The sequence below is a fragment of the Monopterus albus genome, unplaced genomic scaffold, assembly GCF_001952655.1.
Source record: "Monopterus albus unplaced genomic scaffold, M_albus_1.0 scaffold16.1, whole genome shotgun sequence".
NCBI classification, from domain to species: domain Eukaryota; kingdom Metazoa; phylum Chordata; class Actinopteri; order Synbranchiformes; family Synbranchidae; genus Monopterus; species Monopterus albus.
This window is the reverse complement of record NW_018127896.1, coordinates 1,263,877-1,275,619: the sequence shown is the minus strand read 5'-3', so window position 1 is coordinate 1,275,619 and position 11,743 is coordinate 1,263,877. Positions and strand designations below refer to the sequence as shown.

The 11,743-nt window shown below is 42.8% G+C and overlaps 1 protein-coding gene across 2 annotated transcripts in view; it reads left to right on the top strand.

The window, feature by feature from the left end:
• Positions 1-817: 817 nt before the first annotated feature.
• Positions 818-11,743, top strand: part of LOC109955671 (glutaminase kidney isoform, mitochondrial-like) — a 24,015-nt gene continuing 13,089 nt past the window's right edge. Inside the window, exons 1-5 of one of the 2 annotated variants that reach the window (XM_020592068.1) lie at positions 818-1,377; positions 8,559-8,652; positions 8,877-8,995; positions 10,511-10,640; positions 11,035-11,114. In XM_020592068.1, coding sequence (XP_020447724.1) covers positions 1,136-1,377; positions 8,559-8,652; positions 8,877-8,995; positions 10,511-10,640; positions 11,035-11,114 — 665 coding nt within the window. In that variant the 5' untranslated portion in view covers positions 818-1,135. Of the gene's footprint in view, positions 1,378-8,555; positions 8,653-8,876; positions 8,996-10,510; positions 10,641-11,034; positions 11,115-11,743 lie in introns of both variants that reach the window. The other variant, XM_020592066.1, reaches the window with a different exon arrangement.

Below are 11,743 nucleotides of genomic sequence, written 5' to 3'. Positions count from 1 at the left end.
TAATTGCCTGACTCTCGGTCTAAGATATAACTTATAAAACCCTGTTTTTAGGGACCGAGACACTTTTTGTAGTCTATTCTTAGTTTATGAGGGTCACTGTTACCCGTGAACCAAACTAAGATGTTTCTTTCTAACCAGGAGATGGTGCTGTAAGGACAGAGACGACCATCAGCTGTGGCCCCCCTCAACCTAAAAATGTGCAGTACCAAAATGTTCCACACGGTGTCAGGCCAGGACAAGATATTACAGCATCGTGCTGCTCACTACATGGTAAGTACTTGGCGCTGTACATTAAAACCATTCACTAACACGCTGAAATAATTAATTTAGTTACTGATAAAGCTGCAGTAGCGATGTACACGATGCAGTTGCACTGTTGATAGTGCAGAGACAATATTACCGCGATGATATGGCGAGAATGAAACTGAAGTTGATCACAATTTTGACTTTGTTCTCATGTACAATAATACTAATGCAGTTGTGTAGTCTTTACTTGACTTGGGTATTTGCATTTTGTGCTTCTTTATGCTTTACTACAATTCACAAACCAGTGCTGAACTTTTTACTCTACTACATTTATTTGCCAACTTTAGTTGTTAATTTACATATAAAGAGTTATAATAGGTTACTCATTATAATCAACAAATACATTGTGATCTATCTATATATAGGTAAAATTCCTTAACTACCCAGTTCACTCTTTACCTTCTGGAATACTAAAGTGATGTAACCTACATATTATAATTATAGTTCAGTAATATATTCGCGCATATGTTATTCTGAAATGTGGCCTTCTGGTGTTTTTCTGATGCCACGGTTGCTAACTGATGAAGGTGATGGAGATAAATGATCCAAAACACGACTTGACTCGTCAGAACAGCAGGCGAGCCCGTTCAAATGATTGACAACCATTCTGGCCAATCAGATGCAGAACGGGTTATGCTCCTCCAATCAAAACTCCTGCTCTGCAAGAGGTAGGTTGTATCCAACTGAGGAAAATGTTCTGTTGTGTGTTGAGTCACCGGGAAAATCGTTACGCGATCGAGAAAGTCGACGCTCACCGGGAACAGTCAGATTTGTTCAAACGGGCTTATAGTAGTTACAATATTCAGATATTCTTCTTAACGGGGTTGAAATGTTACATTTTCGGTCAGCGGTAGCGCTCAAGGAGATATTCCAAAGCCAGCTGAAGCGTCCGTTGACAAGTACAGTCCGTGGTGTGAAAGCGGCATCCGCACCCGCCGCCAGTTTGGATGGAAGGTCGCCAGCCAGAGGGAGGGCGTTTGCGGGATGGAGAGCACCGCAGGACTTCACCAGAGGCTTATGCACCAAGGGCGACGACCAGCCTGACGCCGCCAAGGACGCTTCCGTGGAGAAGTGAGTACCGTTAGACGCGGTCTGTGGGCAGCTGTTAGCCGCTAGCTTCACACTATGCCGAGTTTCGCAGAAAAAACAGAGAATTTAATGTAGCCATAATTACTGATTGAGGACTGTGACGCGTGGGAACCAGTCCATAATATTTGTGTATATCCAATGAAATAAATGCACATTTACATAGAAAATATATGACGAATTGAAGAATGGATATAAATGTCTCAGTGTGTGTGTGTGTGCGCGCGCGCATGTGTGCTGCATATCTGACATTTAAAAGCAGCGCTTATTTAACTAGTACATCAAAGGGGCTAGCCAGTAAATAGTTATCTCAAAGGCTGTTTATTTGAAAAAAGGGGCTAGCCAACCAGCTAATGGCAAGCGGAGGCTGGAGTTTGGATTTGCCATATAACCGAGCTGTAATCAAAGTAACTTATTTAATTTTAATTTTGATTAATAACTGGTTGTCTAATCATTGCTGCTCTAAAGCACGAGAAATGTAAACATGTCCGAAAATGGAAGCATGGAGTGTAGCTACCAGGTATGTGGCCTACAGGTTTTACATGCATCTCAGCATCTCAGGAGGTTCATCTGTGACTAGTTAATCTCTCTGACCTTTGATCATGGTTATATAATTAAGTAGATGTCTGCTTAATGCACCATGCAGAGGGACCAAACCTCAACTAGGTGTCTCATGATTGTCAGGCATCATTGGATCTAGGATTGAAGTACTGTATTGGTCTGTTTATAAGTGCATGATATGACAAATGGCATGTCTGTCTGAGATTCTGTTCAACTGCTCTTATAAACAGAACCTTATTGGAATAATAGAGACAATCAGGTTATGTTCCATCATACTGATCAGCTCCAAATGTCAGTGCTAATAGTGTTGGTCTTTTTTGACTCACTTCATCCAAGAAAGTTGAATGAAACACTAAGAACATTTAATTGACCACTGACAGAGAATATCTCATCACTGTCAGTACAAAACTGGAGAAAAACCCTGCAATAACAGACTGATAAGTTGATTCTCTTGTCATCATTCAGCATTAGTTAGCATGTTTTTATTCTTGAGCATGTAGAGCTGCAACAGGTGATTATTTTTTATGATTACTTAACCTGCCTATTATTTTATTTTGCCCATTCAACAGTTCAAAGCCCATAGCTATCCAGTTACTGTCATATAAGCCAGAGAAAACAGGCATTTTCTTACAGTTGAGAACTGAGGAACTTTTATTTTTACTTGAAAAATCACTTAGAATTTTAATTTATTATCAAAATAAATGTTGATTAATTTCTATTGACTAATCATTAAAATCATGTTCTTGTCATAAATTAATTTGATTGGCCACTTGTCTGGTTGTAAGAATCTCAGTATTCATGTGCATGAAATGATCAACCACATATCCAGTACTTCACTGTTACAAATGATTGATGCTACTCTGGTTGGTCTGTGATTGCATCTGTGTGCAGCAGCTTGCAGTGATATGTCTGCTATTTTAATGAGGTCCAAATGTGCCTGAAATGTCATCCAAGGCTTCCTCTTTCCTTCTGCAAACACTGGAGTGTTAACTGAGGCCTCTGCATGCTGCTGAAGGCTGGTGTCCTCTTGCTCCCAGATGCCTGACAGCGTGCACTGCATGAAGCTGCTGGACCTCACTCACAGTGCTGAGTTCTGACTGTGATCTTAAGTAGATTTTTGTTTATATGTTAGTACGGTTGTGAGTAACGATGATCTTTATTATCAGTTAAGCTGCTGATCATTTTCTCAGTGAATGAAGAATGAATGGAGCAGACTTAGATGTTAAAAAAAAGTGAAAAAAGCTGTTTGTAATTTCCAAGAACCCACAGTGCATCTTCGTAGTGTTGGTGTTGACTGATCAGCAGTCAGATACAACAAAGACAAGCAGCAAATCCTCACCTTTGAGAAGCTGGAACCAAATTTGATTGACTAATTGGTTAACTGACTTATTGTTGCAGCTCTGTATTTTACACAGCGTTTAATGTCAGCCTTTAAAGTACAGAGAGTCACTAGAGCACAGACAGAGAGGGCTGCTTCATAAATATCATTGAACAGACCCTGAGTCCAAATGCGTTTTTTAGCTGTGACCACACAGAGCAGATTGGCCAAACCATAAAATTAACTGTGCTGGAAACTGGCCCTGAGGCAAGACTGTGTCTGAACCTGATGCTGGTACAACCTCCTCTACAGCCACCCAGTGTGGGTAGATGTTTGACTGACAATGCTGTTAACGCCAGCAGGACAGACAGCAGGGCATCGGTTAGAAAATCCTGATTCGGGCACAACCCCACATGTGTATCTTTGTCTTAGAAATTCAAATAAAAACATTTGTTCCTCCCATATCTTTATTGTCAGAAAATTACAGCTGCATAATAGTTTATCTTCCTGTTAATATTCAGATCAGCTGTGATAGCAGCCATCCCACCAGCCTCTGTCCTTCCCTAGGGAGTGTCTGTAGTAGTAAAATGCCTCATTGCTCCCACAGGCTGAAGTTGCCCCATTTGTTTCTATTCATGGACGATTAGCTTAAGCTGTTGGCTATGTTTAGTGCTCACTCTAGTCAGTGATGCCTCGGCTTCGTCTCCTTAACATAGACATTTGTGTTTGAGAAATGATGAGCAGTTCACATGTAGATTTAGCTTGTGGGCCTCTGTTGGTGATCAATGAGCTGCAACAATCCAGCAAAACAGGTCATGAAATGTTAGACATAAGGGAACCCTGCTCAGAATTGAATGACAAAGGTTGACTACGTGATGTCGGCTAATGCTGAGCTTTAAATATCTGTCCAGAAAAACTGGTGCCAGCTTCTTAACTGTGGGCGACTGCTGCTGTTCTCTGTGTTACATCATCCGTCGTTGTAAACTGAATACGTTGGTTTATTGAGCAAAACAAGTAACTTGAAGTCACTGTAAGTGATTAGTTGATCAGCTGAAAAGTAATCACCAGCATATCCTGATAATTTGCTATTTCTTTAAATTGGTTATCCAGTACAAATCCTACATATTCTCTGGGTCCAGCTTCTCAGTGCGAAGATGTACTGTTTTGTATTGTAGTCAGTTGAATATTTTGAACTGCTGGTTGGACAGAAGAAGATATTTGATAAGATAAAATCAACTTTATTGATCCCACAGAGGGAAATCGAAGCAGAACAAATGCGTGGACAATTACCTTTTAAATGTGAACAATACAATCATTGTCTCTATAATCTACCATTTTCTAGACTAATGAAAATAAAATCATCAACAAATTATTGCATAATGCTAATATTTGTTAGAGGCAGAAACCATTGACCATATTGGAACAGAAACCACTCTGTGTTACCAGAATAACCAGGGCTGATGTGACTAGAATAAATATGTTTTCTACAACCCCCCATGCATGGTGTTTGAGGTCCCCAGAGCCCAGACAGCTTTCAGCCTTGACTCCAGTCTTGTTAGCAGGGTCCTGAAGCTGTGCTCCTGCTAATAAGGGGTTAAACTGTTTGTAATACAGGGGAGCTTATCCCGCCCACATCATTTTTCCACAGTTTTTGCACCAAAGCCTGCATGCTGGCGTGCTGCCCAGCAGTTGTCAGGACTTCCAGGAGCAGATGAGTCACTGATGCAGATTGATTGGTGCAGCACTGAAGTTAGCACTGCGGTGGACCTACATTAGCTGCAGGACAGCTGACCTTTAAAAACACCCAGCAGGAAGTGAGAGCGCTAATAAAAGCAGCTGGAGTGGTTTAATGAGATGTCCAGATGTTGTAGTGTCCACCTCTAACCTGCTGGTGATGATGCTCCCAGAGGTGAAATCTCACATAGGCCTAAGTGACAGAACAAGGGTGTAACTCACTTATAGTCTCTTATCAGTGTTTGGACTTGAACTCTTAATGAGAGCTCGGTGTGTATTTCTTTACATTAATGTTACTGCAGCTGATCATAATAATAACTGTAGCCAAGGTTCAGGGCACTTTTAGATCCAGGCCTGTTTAACACAGTGCCTTGATAATCCTCCTGATGCAGTCTGAAAACGGCTTTTTGTGATTTTTTTAATTAAATAATGGTGGTTTTGTCAGGTTTATTCTATTCATTTATTTCTGTTCAACTTGTGACAGCAGCTCTGCCTGTATTCATACTCGATAATCTGAAAATGTATGTAGGTTTAGTTTTTTGTCCCCATGGTACTGTATCGGTATGTGTGTGCTTAACAGTATCACTGTACTCTGGTGCTGTTTTTGCTCTGTTCATACTGTTGCTGATGAATATATAAATGCCATTGTCACTCTTACTAATTATTGTTCCCTCTGCACACTCTCTCCCTGTTGCTGATCTTCTTGCTTTGCATTTGTAAGTATGTTTCTGTTTTCATTTAAGTGTTTAAATCCATTTTTCCAGTTGAAGCAGAGGTTTTCTGTGGAAAGTAGTCACCCTGTTGTCACCATGAAATGACCTCACATCCTCCCAGCTGTTTAGAATGACTCCCTTCCCCTCTACCTCACCTCCATCCATCCCTTCACCCCCCTTTCTCCCTGCAGACACTCTGATGTGTAGTCCCTCCTCAGCAGCGGTCAGAGATGGACCACAGCAAAACACAAATTCAGACTGCGTGAGAAAGATTTTTAACTCTGTATTAAGTCAGAATATCAGGTACAAAATGGTGAGACATAACATATCTGCACCGTTACACTATTACCGTATAGTGTTTAGTCCTTAGCGTGTCAACCGCCACATCATTACATAGCTGTAGTTAAAGCCAGGAATCAGTTCGTGTCCATGTTTACTCTTCCCACTCAGGATTCCTGCCTTCCAACATTTAGCGGAAATTGGCGCAAAAGCTTCGAGCTAAGAATTTGTTACAGTAAATACAACATGGACTCAGGACAGAGACTTGGTCCCAGTATGACATCTGGTTTTCTGCAGCAGTGGTGCTCAGCATTTCCATTAATTTATTAAAGTTTGCAATTAGATTACAACTAACATCTGTGATAAGCTAAAATTTACTGATAGCCGTGTTGATGTGCTTGGTCAGGCATAACCTACAGTGAAACATGTATGTTTATAGCTTTGTCATAAACAGTCACTTGTTTCTGCTGTTTTTGTTTGAACTGCCCAGAGGAAGAGCTTTCCTCAGCTAACTGGTGTTTAAGATCAGAATTTTAGCTCTAACGCTTCTCAAAATGATCCATTTTATAGTCGGTGCATGTGCTGTCTATCTAAATTATACATGGAAACCATTCTTGTTCTTCATTTGATGATTTCTGTGAAGACCTCAGTACCCATCATCTTTTCTAATTACAGATTTGGCTCATCACCTTGATCATACAGTTTTATTAACTTTAACTTTTATTAATTTTCTCTGGTGGGGGCTATAGTTACCTCATGGCTCACTGCTCCTGAATAATTCAGAGAAAACACTGTTGGTGTTATATGTCTACTCTCGTGTCCCAAATCAGTTTGATTTCTGGTCGGCTGCTGAGGGGAGCAACCACTGCTTTGCCTCCTGACATCCTCTCCCTCCACTCAGGCCAGTGGCCCATGATGCACTGCAGGACATCATGAGCCTGGGTGCCCAGAGCTTTGCCCGCATTCAGTTTAGTGTTATATAAATCTTAGCAGAGAGCCTGCTGTGAGCTGGTCACCCCATCTGCTTCCTGACACACTAACTTTGCTCCTAGAGATGACTTGGTGTGGAAACACTGCTTAGAATACCAGCCAGGCCATAATACTGGAGGATAAAATTCATCTGGCACCAGGTTTACATCATGGTCTCCATTTGCAGCAGCAAATTACAGGATGGCTGCCTTTCAAGGAATGTGGATAATGGAAAGGAAAATCTGGTTGAGCTAAAGTCTGCTGCTCACTGTGCTGAGGGATAAAAAGATGGGAATCACATGCAGCGTTCCCATCATTTGCACATCATGTTGGAATAGGACTCAGAGCAATTTCTGAGTGTAGAGCGCACGTGTGTGCATACTAGCATTGCGTACTGAAATGTATCCGGTATCGAGAGTTGGCATTGAATTCTTGGCTGGATTCCATCTTGTTCTTGCTCTTTGATTATGCATGTCATTAACTAAAGTGCAAAGCATATCCATGTTTAGGCAAAGGTACAGTTAGTTTTAAAAGTTTTTTTTTATTTAACACTCCATCATTGATCAGTTTCACCTGTTTTGTTTCATGTAAAAAATAGTATACTGCAGACTAAATGTAACAAAATGTTTATCAGTACCAAAATGCATAATGACACAAATATTGAAGTTTTAAATGATATTAATCACAAGTCAGTGATGGTAAATAGGCGTATTTCTAACAAGAGGAGAAGATTGATACAGTGCTATAGCTTATAGTCTGCAGGCAGCCAGCTGTGGTGATGCATCGACACTTTCTCTGCAGACCCTGGACACTGTGCCTTGCTGCTCGTGTCTGCTGTTATTTTTAGCAGCCATGCTGGAGTGTGCAGTGTCATTCAGCAACGTGTCTGAGGCCTTGCCAAACCTCCACGTCACAGCTGCAGCACTGGAGGCCCATTCATCACAATTCACAGATGAGGCTTTTACGTAGTCGAGCTGCACAGACCTTCCAACATCACAAACAGCGTGACTGAAGATGCCTTTAAGGCTGCGTCCTCTTCTTTCTCAGTCTGTGTTGCTTGTCATGAGATTTGTTGTTTCCTGCTCTATAAGTTCCCAGGATTTACCCAAACCCAAGCTGGATAAATAAATATCAAATAGGAGTAAATTCACAAACACCAATTCCTCATAAGGAATCCATGTTGTGATTAAAGGGTTTAGGGTTAAATTTTAGCATTTGGGCAGCTTACATGTTAAATACAGCCCTGGCTGGTATTCTAGCCAGACAGTTAACAGATGACATTACAGTGGCCTTGTAGCAGTGTGTTAACCTATGGAAAAGTCGTGATCATACTTTTCAGCTGAACGTGAAAGTCTTCCTAATCCTAAGTCCTACAGAACAGAGACCTGGCAGCCGTGTCTCTCGCATTACGTTGTACTGTAGAAATCTTTTCCACAGGTTATAATACCCAAGTGAGGCCAAGGTAATGATTTCCTGTGCAGTGTTACAGTTTTTACTCACCACTTCTTCTCCTCCCTCTGCTGAAGCCCTCACTGTGGATTTACCTTTCTAACTCTGCTGTGTGTGTTTTTGGTTTCTCTGTGCTGCAGGAGGAGGAAGGCCGGTATCCTGCCCAGTCTGGAGGACCTGCTCTTTTACACTATTGCTGAGGGCCAAGAGAAAATCCCGGCACATAAATTCACCACAGTGAGTTGCATCTGAGACGTTAACAACTTGCAGACACTTTGACTGCTGTAAATAAGAAGCACAACATCCTAAACATACTGGAGGAAAAAATGAGAGGAAACCAAAATAAGAGCCAAAAAAAAAAGTTTAAAAATGCTCATGTTATTAATCTAAAATATGAGAGTTGTACATATATATATATTAGTGCCACCCCCACCACCACCTGTGTGTGTCTGTGTGTACAGGCTCTTAAAGCCACTGGCCTTCGCACAGGAGACCCGCGACTGAAGGAATGTATGGAGATGCTGAAGGTGACCTTGAAGGAGACCTCTGATGGAGCGCTGGACCGACATCTTTTCAAAAAGTAGGATTTCCTGCTTTTTAACTGAACTTTATTTATGTTACAGAAGATAATGGAAAACCTAAAACAATGTAAATATCCAGTAGTAATGTCCAGCTTGTTGTTCCACTGTTATTAGCATCAGTCTTTCAACTGTCATCAGAATTATTATTGCTGCTCAGCCCTGTGCATGCTTCTGCAGCAGACAAGGGTCATCACGCGTCATTAATTATCCAGCACTTTATGAACACAAAAAGAGGATTTTTGTGTTCATAAATCTGCTGTAAGTTTACAACTGGGAACAGAAGAAGGAGGGTGTGGAGTTGGCACTGATTGACACCCCAGAGGAAAGATGCTCAGAAGGAACTGGCTGACAGCTTGAGAAGCGGCAGCGTGGTGAGTCGGGGCATATGACGGCTCACCAGGGAGCTCCATACTCAGCGAACAGACCCCAGCGTCAACACTACTTGTACAACAAAAAAACAAGCAGATTCTCATATTTAAGGAGCTGGAACATGATATTTTTGCTAAAGAAATAACTGAAGCCATTAATTTGCCTGTTCATTTCCTTTAGTTAATTCAGTTCTATATTAAAGAGGATTTTTGTGTTCATAAATCTGCTGTAAGTTTACAACTGGGAACAGAAGAAGGAGGGTGTGGAGTTGGCACTGATTGACACCCCAGAGGAAAGATGCTCAGAAGGAACTGGCTGACAGCTTGAGAAGCGGCAGCGTGGTGAGTCGGGGCATATGACAGCTCACCAGGGAGCTCCATACTCAGCGAACAGACCCCAGCGTCAGCGCTTCTGGCCAGGATCCATCACGTCCGCTCCCTGGGCTTATTTATAGAGCTCAGGCTCACAGAGGGAAGCACGTGAGCGGGCAGTGTTTTCTCTGCAGGGATCCATGCTACAGGGATTAGACAGGGTTTCATGCGGTGGGATATGGCTGAGCCGCAAATCTTACAGCAGCTGGAGAGGCAGGGCTTCTACCTTCTGCCTTATCATCTGGAGTTGTGTGTTCACTATCTGTGGTCCTGCTCCGCTCAAATACAAAGGATCAGGACAAAATGCAGAAGCCCAGACAGCATTTGGCTCTGACGGATGTGTGTATATTTTATGCTGTTAATTTTTGTGTATTCTGACCCTGTGCCACTGGGAAACCAGGAAAAATCATATCTAAACAGTAGACCACCCACAGTGAAAGATCAGCACTATGGGAGTATGAGGATGCAGTTTCACAAAGGTGCAGCCAGCAGGATCATCGTGCTGACAGCTCAGTGACAGGAGGCGCTGAACCAGCAAACTAAACTGCTTCCCTAAAGACAACACACCTATTTAAATGGCATTCAAGTTGAGTAGCAGCTGGTACGTGATCAGCTGTTGTTACACCAAGGAGTTTGTGATGATTAGTGCTATACGAAGGTCTCAGACCCTGAGTAGGTTAACACAAACCTTGGTGTTTCCAAACTCCACCAGGAGAGACAGTTGTGGTGCTAGACCACTGGAAACCTAAACTGTTGTCTCATCTCCTGTCTTAGATGTGTCCAGAGCAACATTGTTCTGCTCACCCAGGCGTTCAGAAAGAAGTTTGTCATCCCAGACTTCCAGCCCTTCTGCGCCCACATCGACGACCTCTATGAAAATGGCAAAAATCTGTCTGGAGGGCAGGTGAGTGAGAGACAGGACTGGTGTAAATATAATGCCTACACTGCCCTGGAACAAGATCTTAATCATGTTTTTCTGGTTGTAATTGACAGCATGTAAGAAGTTGTTTGTTGGTATTGTTACCTTCTCCACGTTGATGCAGCTGCCTTGCTGTTTTACCATGATGCGAAACCTATAGATCATTTGCTGGTCTCTCCTGATCCTGGTGACTGTTTAAGTCTCTGCACGTTAATTCATGTAGACCACTGCCTCAGCTGCACTCTGCTGCAGGTGTTCATGCTGAAAGAGAAAAGAGCCAGATTAGATTTAGACTGATCATAATCTTCCTCATGAGCATCGCTGTCCATGTTATGGTACTGCTTTAAAAACCTTCTGAACTCAATGTGTGATGCTGCAGGTGGCAGACTACATCCCCCAGCTGGCCCGCTTCAGCCCAGACCTGTGGGGCGTCGCCCTGTGCACCGTGGATGGACAGAGGTACCGTTTGTTTACTCATGTTGGGTAGCTTTTGATTTTTACATGTATGTGATATACAGTGACTTAGGAGATGTTACGGCAAGCCGCACACCAACAGAGCAACTGGACTCAGTAATTGGCAGGACTCAAACTCAGGTCAGAGAGAGATATTTAATTTGACAGAGAATGGAACGGAAAGGGGGTGGCAAGGATCAGGCGCGGAGCTGCCGGCGTGGGTCGCGGGTGATCGGGCCGCAGAAATGACTGAACCACTGGAGGAGCCGCCCGGGGTCGGAGGAGAGGTCTTGGCACTGCGTATAGAGCAGAGAAGGAGATTTAAGAGAGGAGACAATAGGCAGATGAGGGTGTGATGATGCTGAGCACAACACAGGTGACCTGCGTATAGAGGACTGCTGGCTCCGGGCTGGAGAGCGGGCTTGGAACCCAGCGCCGAGGTATGCAGACAGGAACAAGGGCCCACGCTTAACGGACCCAGGCATTGGATGTGGACCCCCACCAACGATCGTTGCTCGGCAGCAAGACCCACGGAGACATAGGTGGCATGAGGCAGCAGTTCAAAACATAAGACACTCCTCCGTAATCAGTTCCAAAAATAAACAGAAGATACTCCGTGGGAATGAGTTCAAAAA